Below are 27,648 nucleotides of genomic sequence, written 5' to 3'. Positions count from 1 at the left end.
AGGGTTTTCTTTTCTTTTGTTTCTGAGTTGATCTAAAAATCTCAATAGTTGTAAATGGTAGACATGGTTTCATAAATAAGCGATATAACTTTTCTTTTTCTTTTTCCCGGATGACTGTCTCGATAGTTGTAAATGAGTTTAACAATGAGTTTAACAACCATATCTTGAACGACAAATCTTGGAAAAGACACGTGTCACAAACCCATTGTGTATATTGTGTACCGCGATGCAGGAGAATTATACTTACAGTCCACCGACGTGCATATGAGCGGACATGGTCCAGTAATCAATTGTGCATCTGATTCGTTACGCTAATACTTTCCTACTCTTTGTAGGTAAAAAGAAAAGAAAAAAAAATTGTAATATAAATATCATGACTATATCAATAATACAACGATATATTCAGTTTAGTTATTTTAACATAACTTTTTCTCCAGTAGAAGTCATATTATTTTTTTCCGAGTTAGCTTAATCGAAATAAATCACTTTATTTTGAAAAAATTAATTGATTGATAAGAGTATGCTTTTTTTTTCTTCTCCATGTATATCTGCGATTTAAAATGTCTGTACCATGTGATTTCAAAATTTTAAATATATGTAGCATGAAGTTCCAAAAAGTAGACAAAAGTAAAAATCTGTAAACTATGAATATCTAAAACGTATGTCGGCCTAGCAAACAAAATATCTGTTCTATTATCTATTTTTTAGTTTTTTTTAGTATCGAATCAAAAATAATAATAAGTATTGTCAGTGTAACGAAAACGATCAAGGAGAAGACACGTATAACCCAGCGATCGAAAGGCCTCACACGTATACAAACCATTATAAAATGTAATGCATTCATATGGAGTATGGACGGACTTAAGAAAACCTCGTGATCCCGTCCATTTATATATACTCCAAGAATTCATATTAATTATACCACGCAAAGATTAAAACACCGATTCCGAAACAGAAAGAAAGAAAAAAAAGAAGAAGATTTAACAAGAAGGATCAATAATTCAATATGGCGAGTCTCATGGACAAAGCCAAGGGGTTCGTGGCTGATAAACTTGCCGGGGTCGCTAAACCGGAGGGTTCGGTTACGGATGTTGACCTTAAAGACGTGAACCGTGACTCCGTCGAATACTTAGCCAAAGTTTCAGTCACCAATCCTTACGATCATGCAATTCCGATCTGCGAGATCAATTTCACTTTTCACAGCGCCGGCCGGTAAAACCCTTGCTCCCTAGCTCTCCTTTGGTTCTGTTCTTTGGTTTGGTTCGGTTCCATTTAGATATTTAGTTTATTGGTTCTTTTGGAATTCATGGACGATGAAAACCAATATCTTTCATACAAAACTAAATTTTTTAAAAAAATATTTGATAAACTTCAAAACCGAGTAATTAATCTGACGATTTTAATAATGATATGAAATTGATAGGGAAATCGGAAAGGGGAAAATGCCGGACCCGGGTTCGTTGAAAGCAAAGGACATGACGGTTCTTGATATTCCTGTGGTGGTGCCGTACAATATACTGTTCAACTTGGCTCGAGACGTTGGTGTGGACTGGGACATTGACTATTTGCTCGAAATCGGCCTCACCGTTGATCTTCCTATTATCGGGAACATTACCATCCCTATTACCAGCAAGGGCGAAATCAAACTCCCTACTTTTAAAGATTTCTTCTGATCTACTTAACCTATAATACCAATATCGTTTGTAAAATTTTAAAAGACAAAAAACATCGTTTGTAATGGTGATGTTGATCATGTAATATTAATAATGTGGGTTTTGCCTAAATAATCATCAATAAATGTTATTTCGTTGTATCAACACGTGATCAAAAGAAATATTGGTGGATTCAAACTCGTTCATTTGTTTTTTCGTATTTTTTCCTGGTATGGTAATTTGTATAAGACCATCTCCAACTACTATTCATCTAAACACCAGTGAACACCAGTGTTGTAAATAGGGCAATTCATCTAAACACCAGTGTTGTGAATAGTGGCAAATTTGGTGTTTGAGTAAACAGTGTTTTTTTTTCATCTCCAACCACAATACTAAATTTCACACTAAAAAAAATAATTTTATTATTAAATTTAAAATTCTTTTTATCTTTTAATGTTTTGATAAATATTAATATATGCTTAACGAAACCAGAAATAGTAATTTTCCTGAATATTAAAATATTGTTTAAATTTATATTATGTTTTTAAAATTTATCTTGGTTTATTTAAATTTTATGTTTGTTTGATTTTATTTTGTAATTTCATGTTTTTAGTATTTTTTTAATTGAACTTTATTTAATCTTAATGATAATGTGTATTAATTTAAATATTTTATATATTTATATTAATCACAACTAAAACTCATATTAATTATACTTAAAAATTATATTATTATAAATTATATGATAAAAATACAATTTGATATATTAATTCTAGTTATGAAATTTAATTAATTAATGAATAATATAATATTAATATTATATTAAAAGTAACAATAAAATATTATTATAATTTTTAAAGTTTTGTGAATAGTGCAACACCAAATTTGGAGTTGCACTATTCACAAAACTCTAAAAATCAAAATTTGGAGTTGCATTTGGAGTCCCATTGGAGAAAGAAAAATTCTATATTTGGTGGGATGGAGTCCCATTGGAGAAGCTCTAAACACTAACAACCAAATACATGGCAGATCTTATTCAATTTGGTGTGGTCAAGTTATATTCTCATATAATAACCAAAATGGTCTGTTCTGTTCCGTTTACTTCATAATTGTTCAGTTCTTTCTGGTTGACCGAATTTAATTCATTTTTTTATGTGGTCTGTTTGGTTTGGTTATTCGGATTTAATTCTTGAAATGCTGGTCTCATTCATGACTAGAAAATGCCAAGCATCTTTTGCAAGATTTTCGAATATGTAGTTGATAAAATAATAGATATCCTATCCGAAATCATCGCTGCCAGAAAAGGGGTTTGTAGTTTTTTTTTTCTTTTTACTATTTATGGATTTTATTAATAATTAAACCTTGAGTCGCATAAAATCGGAACGGATAAAATCTTTCTGGAGATTAAAACGATGAGTCTATAGAACTTTCAGAGACTAAAGCTCTAGAATAAGAAGTTAACCAAACTTGATAACACACATAACATAATGACCAAATATTAAGCTAAACTAGGAAAACGCAACTATCCAATTTAAAAAACAGAGGAACAATAGAAAAGGACAAATGAACCATAAACATCAAATTTTGGATCCAACAGATCAACTTTGATGAATATGGTTCATTGCAATGACCGATGTGGAATCTTATAACATGTACATCTTTGGACGCCTGATCTGTCACATCTTCGGCTTGGATATTATCCTAATTCACGTCCTCTATCTCTCCATGTTTGGCTCTATGGTTCGGTATACCTTAATCGTTATGGTTCGCTGTCGCTTTCATTGTCCCTCTTTATCTATCTTTAAGTATTTGAAGAGTTACAAGACCACACTAGGGAGTTTATGAATCAACCACAAGTGACACTTGTTAATGTTAAGTTTTCTTTCTCTAATTTCTGTATATCATGAATATGATGATGGGTTGTCTTCAGAAAAAACAAAGCGGACCACCTCACAGAGATCTTCTTATTTTCCTTTTTTTAAATATCAAATAAACTTCATTAAGGGATAGCCAAGAGCCACATCAGAGATTATCAAATATGATGATGGGTTTGTATAGCCGCCATGATTGCACCTATCAAGAGATTATTTGCAGATTTATGACATGGTGAATTTTGTGAATAAACCTCATATTAGCCTCTCATATCGTTAATAAAAATCACAATATATTTCCTAGAAGATCCATAGAGAGAAAATACAGCGTTGGTAAATGCACACACTAATTCAATATGAATCAAAGAAAACGAAGATTTTCAATAACTTTTTTTCTTTCGTCCTATTTTCCAAACAAAACATGACCAAATCGGTGGCGCGCGGGTGATGAGTGGCGGATGAAGAGTAGCGGCAGGGAGTGTACTGGCAGGACGAGGAGCTTCCCGGCGACGAGGAACTTCACATGAACGGGGTACTTCACGGCGACAAGGAACTCTTGGACGAGAACTTTGAGGAAGCTCTCCCTTGCGAGGAAGTTCTCCTCGACGAGGAAGTTCGCCCTGAGGAAGTTCTCCCTGACGAGGAAGTTCTCCTCGACGAGGAAGTTCTCCTCGACGAGGAAGTTCTCCTCGACGAGGAAGTTCTCCTTGACGAGGAAGTTCTCCTCGAGGAAGTTCTCCTCGACGAGGAAGTTCTCCTCGACGAGGAAGTTCTCCACGACGAGGAAGTTCTCCACGAGGAAGTTCTCCCCGACGAGGAAGTTCTCCCCGACGAGGAAGTTCTCCACGAGGAAGTTCTCCCCGATGAGGAAGTTCTCCCAGACAAACAACTTCTCCGCGACGAGAGAGCGAACCGGTGGGAGGGAGAGAACGGGTGCGAGAATTAGTGGAAAAAAAACCCATTGGAGTGATATATGAGAGGAGTATAACGTTTACTTTGAATTTGTAGATTTAAGAGCAAATAGATCACAGAAGATTAGATATCTAATTTAAGTAGATAAGTGCTTCTATTATATAGCGAGTAAAAACATCTATTTCAAAAAGGAAAAGGTTTATAATTTGAATAAAAGTAGGAGCTAGGTGAATTAACTTAATTACATGAAGTCGATTTTCTCTGCAATATACAAAATATTAATATTATATTTGAACATGCTTTTGACATTTTTTTAAAAACATGCTTTTAACAAATTTTTGGATAGTGGTTAACAAGATAAATATATTAGGTTAAATGCATAGTATATGTGAGCGGATATTTATAGGATAGTTTAATTCAATAAGCAGTGTCCCTTTGCTTTTGTAACACACACATTTTACAAAGATTTGATTTTTTTTTTAAATATATTTTTTTTCCTATTCTTTGAAAAGGAATATTTCTTATTCTTTGAAGAAGAATAATTCTTATTCTTATTAGGATGGGTATAACCTAATCGAAAGCTTTGTTTTCTTATAAATATAGGCTTCTAGTGTTTGTAAAGAGAAACCTATCTTTGACTTGAATTAATAAAGATTTTTTTTTTCAATAAAAAATATGAGCGTTTGCAAGAATAGTATTCTTGAAATTCAACCCTAGCTTTGCTCTATAGGTGTTACGTTTAAAAAAACAAGAAGACAAAATCAAAAACCTATTGGAATTTGATTTTGGTGTGTGTATATAATTAATATAGCATTGTGTGTGAATCGCAAATAATCGTTAGCAAGAAGAGATCGAAGCCCAAAAATAAAATAAAAGAAGCCATGGTGGCCGGTTCTGTTACCGTAGAGTCTCGGTGTTCTAACTGGTGGTAAGTGACTTGATCTATACAATCAAATGGTTTTTTAGATTTTTGGATTTCACTAATATATTATATATAGGCTCTAATTGTAATATCTTTAATTTGGTACATGATGATGAAACAAACAGGATTATATATTACGATTTCTACATGAACTTTTCCATCATAGTCTTTGGTCTTGCATCGTTTTGGTACCTACGACACAACAATATCCACATCGCTCCAGGTGATGAACCTTACATATATCTGTGGCCTATCTACATCCTCGCATGCATTGCGGATTTGGTTGTGTGGATCGTCGTCGTCGTGAACATCCCTTCAGAAGATGAGCGTGCCGAATGCATGAAACGGAATTTTGTGGGACGTCTAAGTCACATCATCGGCGTCACGATACTCATCCTTCTTCTCCGTGCTATTTCTCCTATATTTGCTCTATGTTTTGGATTACCCTTTTCCCTGTGGCTCCTAATCGCCTTTCTCTATTCTCTTTGCATATGCGCATACTGAGAAAATGTGGATGAGGAACAACTTCAACGAATATACGCACAATTTATATGTTTTTACGAGCCTTGACTAGTCGTAGCTAGAATTAAGATTGTGCATATAAATTGTGTTTAGAGCTGTTACTTTTATTCGTTTCATATGTTTTTGCCTAATACATAACGATTTTAATATATCTCGGAATTTGTGTCTGGCTGAGACTTAATTAGATCGGTTTGACTGACGTGAATTTATATGAAACCAAAATAAAGAAGAAGTCCAACTTACCTGAAGATCCAAATCCTTAAAGAATTTTATAGGCTAAGATTCCTTACTCTCCAACAGCCAAATCATGTTCCGGTAACAATTTCTCACAGGATAAAGATTATGACATTGCCTTCCTAAGTTGTCTTGGACTTTATATAATGACTTTGCTGGGCTTTTTTTAAACAAAGAAAACCCTCAACTTCTCACAGTTTTACGAATAAAATAAAAGTTCAGAGCAATAAGTGGATATAATTCTTCTCACAACAATAATCTTCCCATTGGTCGAAGAAGACTGTTTGCGCAGATGAACATCTTCATTGCAGTTTACATGCTATATATACTTGGTATTTTTCTTATCATGGTCCTTATATAATCAGTTCATATTCTAGATCTGACATGGCATGATCGTGAACTTAGCCGGTGTCACCGCTGCAGAATATGCATCTCCATTTGTTGCACTTGGGAATTTGGTTGCTAATGCATATGGAAACTTAGGTTACAGTTGCTGAGTTTGAAATCGTGAGAAAGGTTTGTACCTGGTTTGATATTTATCTCTCTACTGTTACCCTATTGTTCCACTATTTTGTTTATATTTGCGCATTTTGAAATTTGGAAGGTGATAACTTGTATACTGTAACATGGCTTTTTTTTTTTTATTGAGGGTCAATAATGTAACAAGACTTGGAAGGAAATTCAGAGCTCTTTCTTTAAGATAAATATAACTTAGAATATATAAATAAAATTTAGAACATAATAAAACGTCCTTACAAACACTTAATAGTACAATCATAGAAAGACACCAAGAGCTAAAGAAACAGGAAAATACAACAAAATGTCTACTACACATAAGTTGATAAAAACTAATCAAACTAAATCATGATAAGTAATGAAGAGTTTCTCCTAGAAAGGGATGGGTTGTTCTCTACCGATGAAGTACACATTTTGATTGATAATCAAATATACATACCTTACTAGAGTGACCAAACCAAACCAAATTAGCATATAAATCGTGTATGTTTCGTCTGAGAAACTAGCACTCATGAAGGTTAATGCAAGAAAACCTATGATAATGTTTACTTCGTCGTATATCAAACGAATGACACACCAAAACCTAGTTGCCCTAGGAAATGCATAGTACATGAAGAACCCAGATATATAAGGCACAGCAACGAACTTGTAAAGCTTAACCATCTGTCGGTAGCGATCAATATCTTTTTGTGACACCTTAGAACCGGCTGCGGTTGCCTTTGTTACTCCTGCCGTCAAAAAGACCCCAGCAATTGCAGTAATGGAAATGAGTGTGGCATGGACAGTGAGTGAATACACAGTCCTATATATCAAAGATAGAAACTTTGTAAATTTTTACGCATGTACAAAAAGAGCATAACTATAGAAAGTAAGTATAACTGATGCAGCTATGAATTTCATGTACCCATAGACTATACTAAACGCCTACATAATAGGCACAGTAGAACCTCATGGATAGATTAATAAGAAATAGAGACAAAGCAAGAAGGCAAGTATAAGGGAAAAAAAAAAAAAACTATCACAGAATCGCTGCGCTTAATCACGCGAAATGTTAACTCAACTTTCTCTGATTCTAAATGTAAATTAGTTGGTGAGAAATATAAAAGTCCAACTTCGTTATAACGTGTCGATAAATTAGTTGGTGAGAAATAATGTTCACCTATAGGGGATTTCAGGGACTGTGGGAGCAACTGGATTTTGGTTAAGAGGTGGAATGAAAATTTGATAAACGCCTTGAGCATCGTTTGGTGGAACTGTGCCAGGACCGGGAAGATCGCCGGGACCAGGAAGATCGCCGGGACCGGGAAGATCGCCGGGACGAGGAAGTTCGCCGGGACCAGGAAGATCGCCGGGACCGGGAAGATCGCCGTGACCGGGAAGTTCGCCGGGACCAGGAAGTTCGCCGGGACCAGGAAGTTCGCCGGTACCAGGAGGTTCGCCGGGGCCAGGAGGTTCGCCGGGACCAGGAGGTTCGCCGGGGCCAGGAGGTTCGCCGGGGCCAGGAGGTTCGCCGGGACCAGGAGGTTCGCCGGGACCAGGAGGTACGCCGGGACCAGGCAAAGATAGAGAACCCATTTGGAAGTGAGATGAGAGGGCAGCCGAAAGCAGTTTCTGTTGTGAGTGAAATAATAAGGCAGCCGAAAGCAGTTTTGTTTTCTCGTTTGTGTATACTAAACCCTAATTGATTTTTTGAGAGCCTTTCCTTCTTTTTTTTTTTTTGCCGGCACCAGTGGTGCCCTACTTTAACGTATATTTATGTGTGTATAACACAGTTAACACTTCAAACTGTGTTTTAGAAATATCATAGATACGTGATGATGACAAAAAAAAAAAAAATATCATAGATACGTGTGACTTGTATAACTAATATTTGATTTAAATCTGGCCGTGTTACCTTGATAAAACAAAAAGATGGTGGGCAAAATATTTAGGGCAATCTAATAGTGATAGATTACTGCAAATACTTTGATACTTGGTACGGCTGCAATTATATCGAAAATCTTCATCATTGTTGAGAGATTCTAGATTATACCGAGCATATGAATTAATGTTGGTACTCATATACGTTTACCGTTAGTATAATGACGGACCCTTCCAAGTGTTCAAATCCACCATTTCTTACTACATCTTATATTCTTATCTCCGTAACTAGAAAAATTCATCCAGAAAAAATAATTTTTAATCTATAGATTTTTGTCAATTTTTTTTCTGTGATTCGCCATTAGACTGTTTATTGTTATAGACAGATAGAATCTTGGAAGTAAATGCAACATTAGTCATGGGTACTCAACATTTGTTGTGCCGTTTTTTGCTCAATTTCGGAATTTAATGTCGATCCGGATGGAATCAGCTTCGGAATATGTATTAATGGTATACAAGAACATGACGGATCTGAAACTCTCTTGCATAAAGTTATATCAAAATATCGGATAGCCTTGACAGACCAGCTCCCATGGAAAACTTACAAGAACATGTGTTTGTTTTTTTTTGTGTGTGTAAAACGTACAAGAACATTTTTCAGACAGCGTGAAAATTTTTGGGTTTAGAAAGGCATGGGATCAGACGAAAGGCTAAGAGTTTTCTATGAAGAGTGGCCCCATATTAACATTAACACTGGAACCGAAGCTTTGCAAATTGCAACTATTGACTAGCAATTTAATTAGCATTCACTTGGATATTCCCAAAAATGTCTACGAGTTTAATTCCAATGTACGTTTCTTCTTCATCCCAGTGATCAAATGACGAATAGATTCGTCCAGATTTTTAAACTGATTTTCCAAAAAGTTAAAATTTCACGTGTTTTTTTGCTGTAACTTGTTTTGTTTATCTTTCATAATCTGTAATCTGTAGAAGTCTCATCCCACTCTTATTTTGTCTTATGTTCCAAGCTTTGGGTCTTCTTTCTTGCTTCCTTTTTTTTTTTTTATCTCAACTTCTTTCTAATATATATAAATTCTCATTTTGGTTTGAAGGATCTGTTTTCTTTTTCCCCTTGAACTTTCCCGGTTCTGCTTGCTTTGAACATCGTTTAGATACGGAAATGTTTACGGCAAGTATGCAAGTCTTGGAATTGGAGACATATCAAAAGCATGTATGTAGGGCAGATATAGGGAGAAGCTTGCTTCATTGATGATAATGGTGTCAGAGTCAGACGTAGGTGCAAAAACGTTTACGGCAAATTTCTATCTCGACGATTTATTTTTCGACGTACTAATTGTTATTATTTTCAAAAAGAAATATGACGAGTATAGTAGGGCTCCTCAGTTCTACACTTCCGTTTATTGGTTTGAATCTAATAAAATATTTAAATCTAAAGAAAACATATTTTTCAGGCAGCTTCAGTCCAAAGTTCAAAAATCTCCGTTTATTGTTTTTGTTTTGACATCAACACTATTAACTCTCTCATATGTAATCTCCACAATATTATTTACTGATGAAAGCTATTTATTAATTTAAAATATGTTGAAGTGTGATCAAGGTAATCAAAACTGTGGAGAAACAAAGAGTAAGACGACTAAATTAGTTAAGTTGGAGATGATTTTTAATTTTGTTGGGGAAAATACTTATATAATGCATAATAAGAGACCGCATAATAATTGCTGTGTTTCTTTTACAAAAAAAAAAAACAAAATAAATACTACTATAGTAAGCGTTGTTTTTAATCCTTATAAGACTTTGACGAACAAATTAATTAACTTAGGTTTTTTTTTGTTTTCAAAGAAGAGTTCATCATCAAAGAGTGTGTTTGTCCAAATTGATGCTAATACAAAAAGCTATAAACCATATATTAAAAGTGGTTCTCCATTCCAAATAGTGTTATAGCTTTATATTGGCTACAGCTATTCGACGGGACTAATCATAAAAGCTTAGGTTAGTCTCATCTATCTAGACACTCAACAATCATTCTTCGCTTTTTGATGTAAGTAATTAAATATCATCTTAATTAAATCTAATTAGACATTTTTTATACACTAATACTTAACAATAATAATATATTATTTTTTTTATGAATTTTGATTTAATTTGTTTGGTATCTGGTAATTAAAACATACTTCAGTTAATTGGTATTTAATCCACACTTGGTTCATTTGTGGGTGAAAGGCATTAAGTGCTCGTTCATTGCAAATTAAATTATAAAAACTAGGGAAGATTAAAGTTTGCGGATAGAAAAAAATCACAATTTGGTTTAAACTTTCAGAAGAAAAACAAATCCTTATTGAAAACCATATCATAACATGTCTAAACGAAGTCAACATGATAAAGCCTAAAGTTGGCGAAGTCATTATGCATCAGGGAGCTCATCTTTCCCCAACGTAGCCGCTCCATATTGTGTAGTCCGCAACATATCGATCACCTCTGGTGTTGCTCCGGTCAGTGCCGAAGACATCTTGGGAGCTACAAGTAACCATCAACACTCAAAAAGCTTACTCTACATAAATAAACCAAGTAAAAATAAGAACTAGAAAAGATTTGTATACCTGCATTTGTCAAGTTGATGGTACGTTTGGTAGACTCTTCCGGAGAGATATCGACAATGAGTGTTTTGAATTTGCCATATCCATAATCATCAGAGATTTTCTGAAATGAAGTACATAAAAAAGGGGTTAGAAAAATATCAAGCGGGGATTCATTCATCTGCAATTACAAAGGTACCTCACTGAGCTTATCGTTAACCGTAACAACGAAGTCATCCTTCTTCTCAAAGAGCTCATCAAAGGTGGTGTGGGAGATGGTGGTTTTGATAACTAAAAAATGAAATCATGCATGCGTTAGATTTAGACATATACATATATATTCAAAGTATATCACAAAATGATAAATGTGCGCTCATTTACTATCAAATGCATAGTCCTTAATTAAGCTCCTTGAATCAGTGTGGACATAGAATGCCTTCTTTGGGTTATTTCCATTTTCACCATCCAATACTTGAAAATGAATTGCTGCCACGAGAATCACGAAAACATTATCCTGGAAAAATGATAAAGATCATTATTCAAATATTTTGATAGATCTAAAAAAAAAAACTTGAAACAAGCAGAATATTACTTTGGTCTTGTGATGACAAGAAACACAGATTTGCTGGATTTTCATGGAAACGGTACCAACGACACAATGACAGCAAAACCAGGGTACACAATGGTATCCTGGTTTAAGCTCTTTCTTAAACTTTCCGTTTTTTTCTTTGATTGCACAACTGTATTCCTCCACATGGAAACAACCAAAAAAATTTCCCATCTGCACATATATCCAAATATTATATTAACAAACCAAAAAAATTCCAAAAACAATAATAACAAATTCAACTTCCAAGAACATGATTTCAATTAGACAGACAAATTCATATTTATTCAGCAATATTTAGTAAATTTTCCACCTCAAACAAACCCAAACTTTTCATAACTTTTCGTAAAGCAAGCAAATTTACTTTTATAGAAACCCTAATTAAAAAACGATTTCTTTACTTTTATGGAAACCCTAATTATAAACCCACATGAGTTTCCCAAGTTTCCAGAACTTACCTGAACTCAAGACACGCGAAATCCCGGCGGCGGAATATAGCGAAAAACAAAATTTTCCGGCAGCGAAAATGTAGGAGGAAAAGATCTGATTTTTTTTTTGGTAAACCCTAAATTTTTAGAAAAAAATGATTTTGGGCTTAATTACTCAAACAGGCCTGGGCCTCCAATGCGAAAATATCAAAATGAGGCCCAGATGCGAAAATATCAAAATAAGGCCCTGATGGAAAAATATCAAAATGCAAAAATATCAAAATGAGGTCCAGATATAAACAAAGTTATTACAAGCGGCAATAATATTGAAAAATAGACCGTAAAAGCTCCAAAGCTTGACCACCGAATTCGAAAAGAATGATAAATTTCAAGCAATGCGAAAAACATGTCAAGTAATTGATACTCGACACTTATTTTGAAAACCGAAGCACTGAAAATAGAGAAAGAGGTTCCGTCATTAAGACGAAGGAGACTGAGATATCCAATGAAATTTTTTGAAATAACATCGCATCTGATGGGATTTTAACAACCCAACCTAAACCACAAACATAAAGGTAACAATTAGTTGACCAAATAATAACCGAATACATTCGGTAAGCCTCAAAACAAGGAAGAGAGATCAAATTCACTTGCTGCAACATGTCTCGTATGGGATCTTCCAGTTTTGATATCTAAATCTATTACCAATAAAAGTTAAAGTTATATGCCTTCAAGAATATCCACATGATTTAAAAGTTCAATTTTATTGGTTCACATCAACTTTTAAAATAAAAAAATTTTCCAAATTTTAAAATTATATTGTTAACAAAAAAATAATATTTATAGAAAAATAAAAGTTGAAGTTACATGCCTCTAAACACATCCACATAAGATTTAAAAGGTCAATTTTATTAGTCCACATTAATAACTGAAATTAAAAAATTTCTAAATTATAAAATTACATTGTTAATACAAAACAATATAGAAAAAAATGTTAATTAATATTATTAAATTATTAATAACAGTTAAAACTATATAATTTTCAAAGCATTCACATCAGTATTTAAAATTTTAATTTTATTCGTATATATCAACATTTTAAATTAAAAAAAATTTCCTAATCTATTATTATGGTTAAAAAAATAAATTAAAAATAAAGAAATCTCTATTAACAACAAAAAAACCAACATGATATTAAAATTTATCACTGTTTAGGTTACAAATTTAATTTGTTATCTATCAAAAAATATATGCTACTTATACAAGTTTAAGATACGTGATTTTAAAACTTTTCATGTAGAATATTAAATAAATAATAATTATGATTTATATTCATCTAAATTTTTATCACATATACAAAATATATTTCTACATAATTTTATGTAATATATTATGCAAAAATGATCAAAAAAATTATATTTTGTATACTCGACTTGGAATTGCAATAGTTTAATGTATAAATTCTTAGTTTTGAGTTATACCGGTTTTGCCTACTTCATTATAAATTCTCAATTTGTTATTTATTTTTTCTAAATTTGTATGTATTAAATTGTACAAGTTTGCCTACTTCATTATAATAAGAAGAAATAAGAATGAATATGGTGAAACTGAATATATTCATACAAAAAAATCATTAAAATAAATAAATATGATATATTCATTAAAATACATATATAACAAGAATAAAAATGAACATGATAAAACAAATATTTCATTCTTATTAGAAGAGATGACGTATAAACATTGAAAACTTATTTAAAAGTTTAGAAAACGAGTTGACAGAAATATATTTAATTCACAAATTTTGTGTAATTTTGTTCATTACATATTCAACTATCGTTTTGGTTTTAAATTTAAAGTTGTTATTAATTTCAAAGTAATTAGTAGTTTGTTTTTTAAATTAATGAATAAAAATAAAAAATTTATTGGTTAAACAAGAGAAGAAAAACTATTAAATTTTAAATTTTATTATTTTTTAATTATTTTTTAGAGAACACATAAAATTGTAATAAAAGTAAAAATGATGAAAAAAATTATCTTCTTGCTTTAAAGAAGTGAATGTATAATAATTTATCATCATGTCAATACTATGTTTAAAAAGTAGCATTTGATTAATTTGTAAAATTTTAGTTGGTTTGGATATATTAAATTATAAGTGTTTAATCAAATAATATATTTTTGAAATATAACAGACTGTATATAGATTCAAAACAAAACTATTAAAACTTCACAATTTAGATAAAAATTACTAACACCATAATATCTTTAATATATTATTAAAACACTAATATATAACTTTTATCAACAAAATACCCACACATAGCGTGAACGCAAAATCTAGTATCTATTATATAAAAGTTGAGTTGTGCCTCACAAATTTGACAACTCAGCACTCATCTTTTTGACATCTCAGCCTCCACATCAGGTTAATTAAGTAAGCCACGTTTCCTAAACTCTACAAATTCAATTCATGAAAAAAACGTTTCATATTCTAATCTTTAATTGTGACTGTATTTAATCCATAATTATTAAATTTTTAACAGTTATGGCTCGGTGATGTCTATATATTAATCAAACATCAGAAGTTCATTATTGCTCAGTATCTACTGTTCTAATATTTGATTGTTGCTTTTTAGCGGATGGAACACGAGACAAACTATCTCACTGCAAGTCTTTTTTATATTCTTACTAACAATGCTTATATAGCTAACAATTTCAAAGAGGTATGTAACCAAAAACTAGCTTTGTAATTTGGTTGTATACCTCAATGTGTCTTAGTATTCTTCCATGCAAATGTTTGGAGCTAATTTTCAAAAACTGTGAAAAGTAGCACAAGTTGTAGAGATGGACAAGTTGGTACTTCCGTACTTGGTAATATGATTCAAAATGAAAAAAAAACTATGTTTTGCAAGGTTAATTATGCTGTAACATTATTCTTGGTGATAATACATTGAGGGTCTGAGAATGAAGTGGTTCACACATCTGAAACCGTAGCTGATGTTGCGAGCTGTCAACTTCCGGACCAGCTCGGGTTAAGTAAAAAGTGAAAATATTCTATTTTTTTGTGTGATGATATGACTAAAAGAAGAAATGGATTTTCTGATTAAAGAGGAAAACAAAATCTGTAGAGAGGAGAATCTGATTTCGGAACAGTAATTGAAGATGGTCGCCTTCTTCACATCATAGCTATATAAAAACATGATAATTCTAATGAGTGAAGGAGCAACGGTTGAAGATTATAAGTAGTTTACCAAAAGGATTTGATAGGGTTTAAATGTTTAATGAGAGTGGAAAGATGCCAAAGGTTCACAAGAAAGAACTTAAAAGAATCCTTTGATAGAAATTATTTATAACTTCTTAGAACAAAAAGAAAAAATGGATATATATATATATATATATATTCATGCTAGATTCCTCTCTATTAATAATCCAAAATGACAATGAGAAAATCAAAGTAAATAAACAAGATGATAATAAAACCAAAAATTAGTTCAATTAGAATAGGTTACTTTTCTATATTTGAATAATATTTAATAATATTATTCAATTACACTACATTTAAATATTTATTTCAATTAATATATGTATATAGAAATCACATATAATAAAAAAAAACCCGCGTGTCAACGTGGGTATTTATCTAGTACAATTAAAAGTTAAAAGTTCTAGATGGAAAAATATCAAAATGAGGCCCAAATACGAAAATATCAACAGGTCTAGATTAAAAGTTAAAACCAGTTTAACTTCTTTTTACACTTTTCATGTAAATATTCAATTACATTCGAAGTAATAATTTAATAAATTAATAAATGAAATTTGAGTCTTCCAAAGAAATGTTTGACCTAATCAAATCGAAAAATAATAACTGGAGGTTACATTTGCTTCCCAGTCAACAAACAAACTTTGGCTAAGCTATATAAGTGGATATATAAAAGTAGAAATATGGAGACATGTAAGTTAATATCAATGAGAAGGATCTTCGTCTGGTAAGAAGATCTGAGAGACGAAGTCTTGGAAGCGAGAAGAGTAGATCTTGGGATGGACGGCTGAGATTGTTTTAGAGTTGTGTTGAATAGACTTGTAACAGTGTTCAATGCGTTTCCTCACACCATAGTCTTGGAAAATGTCGATAATCCCAAGATACAATATAACATCGTACCATTCCTCTCCTCCTCCTCTAACGTTCTTCCCCACCACACTCCCTGATTCTCCTCTCCCCACTCGTCGTGCTCGTCCTGGTATCTTCATCCCAAAGTTTGTGCTTGAGCTGCAAGAAAACCCATTTTCATTCAATCATACACATGTTCGTTTTTTTTCTTTTTTCTTTTTTTGGCTGTTTGGATTGAGCACAAGAGCAAGAAACTTGTCGAATTTGGTTACCTGTTTTGGAAAATGTCGGTGAGAGCTGTTCTGGAGACAATGCTTCCTTGTGGAGAATCAGAAGCGTTGGTTGGAGCTGGACTGAGGCTTATGCTTGCAACTGATTGTATATTCACTGAGTTCTCACTATCAATTGAATCTGTAAAGAAAATGAAAATGAACATCTTTCCACGTTATAGCACGACAGGATTAGATCATTTAGAGGACGGGTTTAAAATTACCTCTGCTTGGAGTGCATGAATACATTGTTGAGGATCTATCTGGAGAGTTTGAAGCTGTCTTCATAAACTTGGAGCTATTGCTGTCAACAGAGCCTGCAAGATTGAGCATAACGAATTCATATTATACTTTCTTGGTTAATTACAAATAATCACGAGAAGAATGCCAGAGAGAGGTTTTACCTCGTGATGTGAAACTGTCGTATACAGGGCTTAATCCATCAATCGAACCTGTTTTCAGCGATGGGTTTGATCAGATAACCGATACATGTTACGAAAATCACTTATAAGAATAAAGACATGAATGAGCTTAGTTTTAACTCACCTTGACATGAGCCTTTCACTTGTAAACCAAGCATTAAGCTGTAATCCATAATCCCTTCATCTTCCAAAAGTTGACAATCTAGCTTCGTTTGCCTGCACGATGACAAAATCCGGTGAGCAATCGAAGTAATGATTCTGTGGGAAAAGAATGAAGATATAATAAAAAGGAAACAGAGAAGACTCACTTGACGAGGCGGTGTCTTGCCAAGGAATCCACGTAGAAATGAAAATCAAGGTCTATATCCTTCAAAATGGTTTTATCTCGCACTTTGATCTTTTTGTTAGTTCGACCTTGTGATGAACCCTTTAGATCATAGACCTTGTTCATAAAAACATCTGACTGCAGAATGTTTGACATGACGACAAAATATGTCTGCTCACGAAGAAAAGAGAAAGAAAAACAGAACAAGTTTCATTGTAAGCAATAGTTCTATATATATATATATATCATAAGGGTATTTACTCTACGTATAGCATCGCACTTGATAGTCTCTGTTTACCTTAACACCTCCAATAGGTTTCACAGAATGAGCTCCATAATTCTTGGACAACAACGTTGACCTGTATTTATAAATATGTTGGTAGTATCCAGGAAGCATCTCTAGAATTACCTGTAGACATGGAAAGATGATTAATCAAACAAAAATGAGATGAAACTCTATCGGCATGACTAAAGGATAAACATATTATTTTTTTTATATAGCAATTGCAGTAGAAAGAAAAAAAAATTAAAACCTTGATTTCGGATTTGCGGAGAATCTTAATGAGAAAGCGGTCATCTTTGGAGAGAAGAAACATGTTACCAACTTTCCCAGAGGAAAGCTTCCTTAAAGTCTCGTCATTACAGATGGATTTCATGTATTCATCATGATTAATATCCTCAAGCTCTTGTACAAGTCTACAAACAAGCAAAAAGTAAAGATTATTATACAATCAAATGGATATGTTAAGGCAATAATTCAAGTCCTCAGACAAGAGGAGAATGATAGATGAGAATTGTACCTGAATCCTAAGGGACAATAATCCTTCCATTGAAAATCAGTAATGGTTCCTGGAGGAAGATGTTTAATGTGCTTGGAAGAGTATCGAATCCGGTTTTTCTCAGTGGCTTTCACGTCCTTAGCTGTTATCTCCCTTGTAAACATTTCCATCAAAACTCTCTCTCTCTCTCTCTCTCTCTCCCTCTCTCTCTCTCTCTCTCTCTCTCTCTCTCTCTCTCTCTCTCTCTCTCTCTCTCAAGTCTCAACTTCCACGGAGATCAATCCTCATCTAAGCCCACATGTTTGTATGCCCCTATTTACATATATGGATCCCCAAAATTTGTCAGTTTCGATCATTCCCTCGCACAACGAGAAATCGACATCAAATCCAAGCCCTAGATTTTTTTTATAATAAAAATGGAATTCCAATACGTATATATATATATATATATCCACGGAGAACCCTAATTCGATCGCCTCAACCCAGATAAAAAGCAGCCGAAAATCCCAGCCAGATAGAGATGCTCAATAATCGATTCATACAACCACAAACTATCAAATAAACAAAGAATTTCGCCAGAAAATCCCGTAGAAAGAAACCAAAAAAAAAAAAAATTCAGAGCGGCAAGAGATTGAAAAACCTGTTTCAGAAGCTGTAAACAAGAGAGGGGAAGAAGAAGAGTGCGTTGGAAATTGAAGGGCAACCAGAAATTTTATAAAGATGATTTTTCTTTCTCTCTTTTTTTTTTCTTTCAATTTTCTGTTGACAAGGAAAATAAAGTAATCAATGATTTTGCCAAATTTGGCCGTTGAAGTTCGCCGCTCGATCCAACTCATTTTCTTCTCTGTTCTGTTGTAAAAGGAAAAACAAACAATTCCCGCGTTCTGTTTCATATATTTCCGTTAACCATTTAATTATTCATTTCTTAACAACACATTTTCATCGATAACGAAAGTGAAAAAATCGTCCACATTTTCATCGTTAACGAAAGTAGTTCACTAAAAATAGAATGTAATTGTAGTATTTGATGGTTGGAGAAACAGAGTATATTGTATATACATGGTGTTGTATCTTTGACGGAGTAGTCTTGCTTGCTATATATATATATATATATATATATATATATTTTTGTTATTATCGATTTTTATTTTCCTTTTTGTTGACTTAAATGTGTCACATAATTTCAAATATTATATATTCAAAATTTAATACGGTGATTTACTCATTTGAGTCATCCCGTTGTTACATCAATACAATTTTTTTCCCTGATTCTTTTGGCTATTAAGCTAGTATTGCTGAAAAATCCATAAACCAAAGCTAAATAATCTAATATGTAAGAACTAATAACCCATCTGAAAATCATAAGTTGCAATAAGTTTCTAAAGTTTAACAATGCTGTAAAATTACTTAGGATAGGAAAATTTTAAGAAAGTAATGTTCCATCATTACTCTCATGGCTTAAAGTTTATGCATGACCTTTCGATGTACATAACATTTCTCTCTTTGTTTTTTTATTTCAAAATGACAAACATTGATTATGCCCCAGATTTTGTTATAGCATTCATTAACGGATAATTTTTATGAGATCTCAACTTTTTGGATATTAAGGACAAGTAGGAACCTACATATCTGCGGTCTAGTTCCGATATTGATGTATTAAAATAGGATAATTAAAATTTACAAAAATATTTCAAAATCAGTAAACTAACCCTTATAAAATTCAAATTTATAAACAAATACAGTAAATGAAAAACTAATTCTCTTCATTTGATTTATAAAAGATCTAATATCATTCTAACACTAGATTAATATTAACTAAACTATTATTTTAACAATTAGTTTTTTAAAAAACTTTATATACTAACCTGCATGTGCATGGATAATCAAAGATAAATATCCGAACATCCGCATGCTAGTTCCCAAATTTCTGTAGAATTTATTTATGTATTAAAGCAAGGTAACTAAAATATTTAAAATATTTCAAAATTAGTGAATTAATCACAATAAAAAAATAAATATTTTTAATAAATACAATAAATAAAGAAAATAATCTTCATCACACTATTTCTAAAGTACTTCATTGTATTCTAACTCTAGATTAATATAAACTAACTTAACCACATTTCATACTTTAAGTCCTAACCCTAAATTTTAGGCCCTAATCATTAGCCCTAACCCTTAGCCCTAACCCTAAATCCTAAATCCTTAAATTTATGTTTTATTATTTGGCATTTTAATTCTAAAGCCTATTCTTAAACCCTAAACTTAGTTTGAATGTTATTTGCTAAATATATTACTTTTTAACTAATAATTTTCAAAACTCTATATTAATCGTTAATTGGTTGGATAACTTTTATGATATTTCAAAATTTTGAATAACTAAAGATAAGTAGAAACATGAACCTCTACGTTCAGGTTCCTATATCCATATAAAACTTATATATGTATTTAAAAAGGATAATAAAAAAATTCAAAATACCTCAAAACCAGTGAACCCTAAACCCTACGAAAATTCAATTTAATGAAAAAATAAATAACGAAAAAAAAAATATTATACCCATTTTATTTTTAAAAGACCTAACATCATTCTAACACTATATTAATATTAACTAAACTAGTTTTGATTGTTATTTTGCACCAATTAAATTTTTTAAAAACTATATATACATTATGGCTAATCCGAACCTACGCATACTAGTTCCCAAATTTATGTGAAATATATTTATGTATTAAAATAAGCTAACTAAAATATTTTAAAATATTTTAAAATTAGTGAATTAATTCCAATAAAAATAAAAAAATAATCCTCATCACTCTATTTCTAAAGTACCTCATTGTATTCTTGCTCTAGTAAACCAACTTAACCACATTCCATATCTTAAGCCCTAACCCTAAGCCCTAGTCTTAAGCCCTAACCCTAAGCCCTAACCCTAAACCCTAGTCCTAAGCCCTAACCCTAAGCCCTAACCCTAACTCTAAACCCTAAATCCTTAAATTTGTATATTTTTGAATTTTATTTGGCATCTTAATTCATTCTAAACCTTAAATTTTGTAAACCTAGTTTGAATGTTATTAGTTAAAATAATTAGTTTTTAACCAATAATTTTAAAAATTCTATATTAATCGTTAATTGGTTAAATAACTTTTATGAAATATCAACATTTTGGATAACACATGACAAGTAGGAACATAAATCTCTGCGTTTTGGTTCCTATATCCATATAAAATCTATTTATGTAATTAAATTAGGATAATTAAAATTTTCAAAAATACCTCAAAATCAGTGAATTAACCCCTTTAAATATTCAATTTTATGAAAAAATATCGTAACTAAAAAAAATCAATTCTCCTCATTTTATTTCTAAAATATCTAACATCATTCTAACACTAGATTAATATTTAACTAAACAAGTTTTGAATGTTATTTTGCAATTTTATTATTTTACGTCAATTAATTTTTAAAGAATTCTATATACATTTGGCTAACCCTGATTTACATGGATAATTAAAGACAAATAGATGTCAAAAAAAAAAAATTAAAGACAAATAGAAATCCTAAATTTATGTGGAATGTATTTATGTATTAATACAAGCTAACTAATATATTTAAAAATATCCTAAAATTAGTGAACTAATCTTTTTAAAAATATTTGAAACACTTTATATGACAATCTTTATCTGGGCGTGTGGCGACATGCTAGAACCTCACATACCGACATTTGGGTTCCGACAAACGCTGCCCCCGCTGTGGGGATCCCGAGGAAACCATAAACCACCTACTGTTCTTATGTCCCCCGGCATTACAAGTCTGGGCGTTATCGGACTTTACGTCCCTTCCGGGTGTTTTCCCGAGTACTTCTATTTATCAAAATATGAGCTTCCTCTTTTGGAAAACAAAGGAGCTAGGCATGACGGATCTTATAAAGGATATTTATCCTTGGATCCTATGGTTTATTTGGAAAGCAAGGAACGAGAAGATCATCAAAGGGAAAGAAATTTCCACGGAGGATACATGGATACATGCAAAAGTGGAAGCAGAAAGTTGGAGAGTTGCGAACCAACCTAAGGACAGCGACGATTCTCAAGTTGAGGAAGTAGGCCTTCCACCGGACACCATTGCGATTCCCGAGGTACCGCAAACCCCAATATGCCGGATTGACGCCTCGTGGATCAATCACGGACAGGTTAGCGGCCTCGGTTAGAGCTTTGTGGATGGCGGAGGATTTGAACTGTTTGGACTTCAGGGATGCCGTAGAAGCCTCTCGGTCCTCCATGCCGAGATGGATTGCCTCCTCTGGGCTATGTCCTACTTGAGAGAGAGACGGATACTTTCGGTCCACTTTCAATCCGATTGTTCGGATCTGGTGCGCATGACTGAGGTTCCAACTGATTGGCCGTCCTTTCAGAGCTAGATACCTTCCGCCTACTTCAAGAGAGCTTCTCAGAGTGCACTTTATCTCATATTCCGAGGGATCTAAATGTCCGGGCGGATAGTCTTGCGAAAGGAACTCGAGCAAGAGACGCTATTTTTTCCCAAATCGATCATAACGAGCTCACCGATAGTGATCCGTATACGACGGGCGAAATGTGATTGTACTAGATGGGTAGTAGAAAAAAAAAATCTTTTTAAAAATATTTAATATTTTTAATAATTACAGCAAATAATAAAAAAAAATTTAAAGTAATCTTATTACATTTTAGCTCTAAATTAATATAAATTAACTTAACCATATTTTATGTATTAAGGTGGGCGTAATTTAAATAGCAACATACTCCGCAGTTGTTGCATGGTTAGCCAGAAGTGCAGACAAATAATAAGAGAAGGTCAAAGATACGAGCTGTATACTTTCATATACATGGTGGTCACTATCTTATAAACTAACGACCCAGTCAATATATATATATATATATATATGTCATCCAAAGACACTAATGTACAGCACAAGAAAAGCAAGCTGGGATGTAAAAACGGTGAGCAGTTTGCATTCCATAGAGCCAAACGGCACCCAAGTTAAAAGAGCAACGTGAGCACCGTTCCGGATGTTAATCAATCATTAAGGAATTTGATTCTTTCTTGTTTGAGCTGGTCGGTACGTAGAATCAGTTTTATATCATCAGTTTATATCTTAGGGAAAGAATCTTGTTTATTATAGTTAGCATTAACATAACATGGAGCAAAAGCGGCCAACCATCGCCGGCGATGAAGAACTGGCGGCGGAGAAACCGTTAAAACCGGTACTTCAGAAACCTCCGGGGTTCCGTGATCAAGAGAATCCATCAGCTCTGCCGTCTGAAACGGCGACTCTTCCACATCGCCGTCCGAGGCCTATCCATCCGGCGTCACTCTACCCGGAGAAGAAACGGCGGCGGAGCTGGTGCCGCGTTTTCTGCTGCTGCCTCTGTATCTTCGTCGCCGTGATTCTCCTCCTCCTCATCGTCGCCGTCACATTTTTCTTCCTCTGGTACAGCCCGAAACTCCCCGTGGTCCGCCTGGCCTCTTTCAAAATCAGCAAATTCAACTTTTCCAGCGGAGGTTCCGACGACGGTTGGTCGTTTCTGACGTCGGATGCGACGGCGATGCTCGATTTCAGAAACCCCAACGGAAAGCTTTGGTTTCATTACGGAGATGCTGACGTGGCTGTGATTCTCGGAGAGAAAGACTTTGAGACCAATTTAGGGTCAACGAAAGTCAAAGGCTTTATTGAGAAGCCAGGGAATCGGACGGCTGTGATCATCCCGACGAGGGTGAGGAAACGACAGGTGGATGATCCTAGGGCGAAGAGGCTACGGGCAGAGCTGAAGAGTAAGAAGCTGTTGGTGAAAGTGACAGCTAAGACGAAGGTTGGATTGGCTGTGGGCAGTCGCAGGATTGTTACTGTGGGAGTTAGTTTCAGATGCGGAGGCGTTAGATTACAAACGTTCGATTCGCAAATGGCCAAATGCACCATCAAATTGCTGAAATGGTACGTACTCATATCGAATCAAAACATTTAACTGATATTGATATCACAAAAACATAAAGTTACGTACTAATATCGAAAGCTTATGAATCATGACAAAATTTTGCGTATATGATTGGGTAATTGCAGGATCAAATTGCGCTCGTGAGAAACGGTGTTATGTATGGCGAAATGCCTCAAATGGTCGAAAGACATGTCAAAAATCATAGAGCTTATATACGAGGGCTTAATTTGTACCTACTTTTTATTTATTTATTTAACTTGTCAAATATTTTCTTCAGCCATATTTCTTATCCAGAATCATTATTATTTATTTTTTTTTTGGGATAAATTTATAAACATATATGCTACACACACACACGCATATGATCATTGTTAGTGGTTTGTGTTATGTTTTTGGCATATACAATTTTTTTCTTTTTCTTTTGTTCCGAATTGTTCTTCAATGTGATTTGTCTCGATGAGAGAAAGCTGTTCTGCGCGTTTGTTAAAAACTGATTTAAGTAAATCAAACAAATTATAAATACCAAAAATACCTCGTTAACCAATCCGTAGCCGTAGGTGTCCGTACACCTTATTTGTTCAACCAACAAGTAGAGAACTTAGAAAACGGATTCTTGTAATACGGTTCGTGTCTGAAATTCTCGAGAGGATTTGTATGAGAATTAACAATTATAATTCCAAAGGCCCCTGGGGTTAAAATCTGAAAGGGTTGCAAAATGGAGCAGTTTCGAGAGATAGGAGAGGTATTAGGAAGCATAAAATCGTTTATGGTGTTCAAGGACGACATTCAAATCAACCAGCGTCAATGCACTCTTTTACTCGACCTCTTTACCGCAGCCTACGATTCGATTTCCGAATCTATGCGATCGAATCTACGCTTCTCAGAGAAGAGCACTAAATGGAAGATTCTAGAACAACCCTTGAGGGAGCTTCTATGGGTGGTACGAGAAGGGGAGGCTTACGTTCGAATGTCTTTAGAGCCTAAACTCGGGTTTTGGGCTAAGGCTATTGTGTTACAACACAATCGAGATTGCACAGAGCTTCACATACATAACTTGCTCTCTTGTGTACCGACCATCATCGAAGCTGTTGAGATGGCGAGTGAGGTCTCAGGGTGGGATGAAGAAGAGATGAACAAGAAGAGACTGGTGCATTGTAACAAGTATATGAAGCAATGGAATGACCCTCAGATGTTTACCTGGAAGTTCGGGAGAGAGTATTTGGTGACCGCGGATTTCTGCAGTCGGTATGAGAGCGCCTGGAGAGAAGACAGGTGGATTCTGATGAAGGAGCTTGAGGAGAAAAGACGTCCCGGTACAAGCAAACACGACAGGAAGATGGCTGATTTTCTTTTGAAGAATCTAGGAGATGGAACCGAGAGTCCCAAGCTATTTCCGTCTTCTATTCTGGTTAGCAATAAAGATTACCAAGTGAAAAAGAGATTAGGGAATGGAAGTCAGTATAAGGAGATTACCTGGTTAGGCGAGAGCTTTGCGCTTAGGCACTTCTTTGGGGATATCGATGCTTTGCTTCCTCAAGTTACTCCGTTGCTCTCTCTTTCCCACCCAAATATTGTATATTACCTCTGCGGATTCGCGGATGAGGAGAAGAAAGAGTGTTTCTTGGTCATGGAACTGATGAGTAAAACCCTCGGGACGCACATCAAAGAGGTATGTGGTCCGAGGAAGAAGAACACTCTCTCCCTCCCGGTCGCGGTTGATCTGATGCTTCAGATAGCCCGGGGTATGGAATATCTTCACTCCAAGAAAATATACCACGGAGAGTTGAACCCTTCTAACATTCTTGTCCAACCAAGAAGAAATAACCAATCCGGAGATGGGTATCTGCAGGGGAAGATTTCTGGGTTCGGATTGAATTCTGTCAAGGGTTTCTCTAGTAAAAATGCTTCTTCGACGGGTCAGAGTGAGAGTTTTCCATTCATATGGTATTCCCCGGAATTGCTAGACGAGCAAGAACAGAGCGGAACTGCAGGAAGCATCAAGTATACTGAAAAATCTGATGTGTATAGTTTTGGGATGGTCTGCTTTGAGCTTCTAACAGGTAAAGTACCATTTGAGGATAGCCACCTGCAAGGAGATAAGATGAGTAGAAACATTAGGGCCGGGGAGAGACCGCTTTTCCCGTTCCATTCACCTAAATTCATAACAAACCTGACAAAAAGATGCTGGCATGCTGACCCTAATCAGCGTCCAACTTTCTCGTCGATAAGCAGAATTCTACGATACATCAAGCGGTTTCTAGCTTTGAACCCGGAATGTCACAGTATAAGCCAACAAGACCCGCCAGTTTCTCCTCCTGTGGATTACTGCGAGATCGAGACTAAGCTGTTGCAGAAGCTTTCATGGGAATCCACAGAGTTACATCAAGTGTCACAGGTTCCGTTTCAAATGTTTACATATAGAGTGGTGGAACGGGCAAAGACTTGTAAGAAAAATAATCGCCGAGACACATCTGAATCGGGCAGTGAATGGGCTTCGTGTAGCGAGGATGAGGGTGGGGCTGGATCAGATGAGCAGGTGTCATCTGAGAAGGAAAGGAGGCTTTCATGCTCAAAGAAGCCTGTTTCAAAGCTTTTGAAAAGAGCTTCTGGCCTGAAACCAATTCAAAAACCAGGTGTGAATGTGATTATCATCAGTCAATATATATATATATATATATATATGGAGGCTCTACTCTACTATGTATTTTGAACATTTTTACTTGTACTAAGGAAGTCTCTTGCACTTGTTCTCTGTCCAGGAACCCCCAGAGGAGGACGATCAAGGCATCCCCCACTGAGCCCTTGTGGGCAAAGCATGAGAACGCACTCTGAGAGTCAACTGATATTGATGAGCCCAAAGATACGGCGATCAAACTCTGGTCATGTCTCTGACTCTGAGCTTTCCTAGACTTACAGAACAAAAAAAAAGAGATTCAACATGCTGTATGAGTCAAAAAGAATACTAACATTTGTTGTGACACACACATACACACTCTCAGTGAGTATAAGTTCTCCAAAATGATAATTCTCTATCCGAGTTCCTACAGCTAATAGGCTCATATACGTTGAAGCTAAGACTTATTGATTCAGTAGCAGAAATAAAGAGACAACCAAACAAAAAAGCTTTGCTATCTTCGTCCTCTAGCAATGCAGAAGAGCATAAATTATGCTTAATTTACTTCTCTTTGCTACAAAACAAGAAGGAATGTCGTATTGAAATTTATTCAAGCTTCAGTGTGATATTGTAAAATCGACACCTAAAACGTCCTTTGAGCACCTCATTTTGCAATGGGTGGAAATAAATCAGAGATGCTCCATGGATCTAAAAGGATATGATCTCTGCCTAAAACATCCCTCAACGACAAATGGAATTATAAGAATCACTGTATCAATCTATTCTTTCGTGTTTTTTTTTTCCCTGATTTCCACCAGAAGATAACAAAAATTTACAAAACGAGTGAAGAGTGAAGACTTACACTCCACCAGCAACGACTCCGTTGGCGATTAGAGACTTGCAGATGATGGCGTGGCTCGGAGATTTGACAGCCTCTTTGCCCAATTCGATTCGATTCCTCCGCCAAATTAACGAATCGTCGAAACCGCCGCCGATTCCGTCGTCTCCACATCCTCCGACGCCATCGATAAAGCACCACCAACGGCGAC

At 34.3% G+C, this 27,648-nt stretch overlaps 5 protein-coding genes across 5 annotated transcripts; 3 read left to right on the top strand and 2 right to left on the bottom strand.

Annotated features, from left to right (window-relative positions):
* The first annotated feature begins 798 nt into the window (after positions 1-798).
* Positions 799-1,846, top strand: LOC18994677 (probable desiccation-related protein LEA14). The gene is made up of 2 exons (XM_006418363.2): positions 799-1,212; positions 1,424-1,846. The coding sequence occupies exons 1-2, from the start codon at positions 1,007-1,009 to the stop codon at positions 1,671-1,673; spliced, it is 456 nt and encodes a 151-aa protein (XP_006418426.1). The 5' UTR covers positions 799-1,006; the 3' UTR covers positions 1,674-1,846.
* A 9,055-nt stretch (positions 1,847-10,901) lies between these two features.
* On the bottom strand, positions 10,902-12,212 carry LOC18994676 (hypersensitive-induced response protein-like protein 1). Its single transcript, XM_006418362.2, has 6 exons — positions 12,149-12,212; positions 11,676-11,864; positions 11,465-11,597; positions 11,283-11,374; positions 11,108-11,207; positions 10,902-11,024 (listed from the first exon to the last, which is right to left on the bottom strand). The coding sequence occupies exons 2-6, from the start codon at positions 11,862-11,864 to the stop codon at positions 10,912-10,914; spliced, it is 627 nt and encodes a 208-aa protein (XP_006418425.1). The 5' UTR covers positions 12,149-12,212; the 3' UTR covers positions 10,902-10,911.
* A 3,869-nt stretch (positions 12,213-16,081) lies between these two features.
* LOC18994675 (phosphatidylinositol 4-phosphate 5-kinase 10) lies at positions 16,082-18,185 on the bottom strand. The gene is made up of 9 exons (XM_006418361.1): positions 18,043-18,185; positions 17,776-17,938; positions 17,541-17,651; positions 17,226-17,413; positions 17,042-17,133; positions 16,900-16,947; positions 16,720-16,812; positions 16,499-16,637; positions 16,082-16,385 (listed from the first exon to the last, which is right to left on the bottom strand). Exons 1-9 carry the CDS (start codon positions 18,183-18,185, stop codon positions 16,082-16,084), a joined length of 1,281 nt encoding a protein of 426 aa, XP_006418424.1.
* A 5,004-nt stretch (positions 18,186-23,189) lies between these two features.
* Positions 23,190-24,305, top strand: LOC18994674 (NDR1/HIN1-like protein 6). Its single transcript, XM_006418360.2, has 2 exons — positions 23,190-23,984; positions 24,111-24,305. The coding sequence occupies exons 1-2, from the start codon at positions 23,191-23,193 to the stop codon at positions 24,127-24,129; spliced, it is 813 nt and encodes a 270-aa protein (XP_006418423.2). The 5' UTR covers position 23,190; the 3' UTR covers positions 24,130-24,305.
* An 882-nt stretch (positions 24,306-25,187) lies between these two features.
* Positions 25,188-26,817, top strand: LOC18994673 (light-sensor Protein kinase). The gene is made up of 2 exons (XM_024152340.1): positions 25,188-26,626; positions 26,755-26,817. The coding sequence occupies exons 1-2, from the start codon at positions 25,268-25,270 to the stop codon at positions 26,815-26,817; spliced, it is 1,422 nt and encodes a 473-aa protein (XP_024008108.1). The 5' UTR covers positions 25,188-25,267.
* Positions 26,818-27,648: the final 831 nt, after the last annotated feature.

This window comes from Eutrema salsugineum, unplaced genomic scaffold (genome assembly GCF_000478725.1).
Source record: "Eutrema salsugineum unplaced genomic scaffold, Eutsalg1_0 scaffold_5, whole genome shotgun sequence".
NCBI lineage: Eukaryota > Viridiplantae > Streptophyta > Magnoliopsida > Brassicales > Brassicaceae > Eutrema > Eutrema salsugineum.
This window is presented reverse-complemented; position numbering and strand designations above follow the sequence as displayed.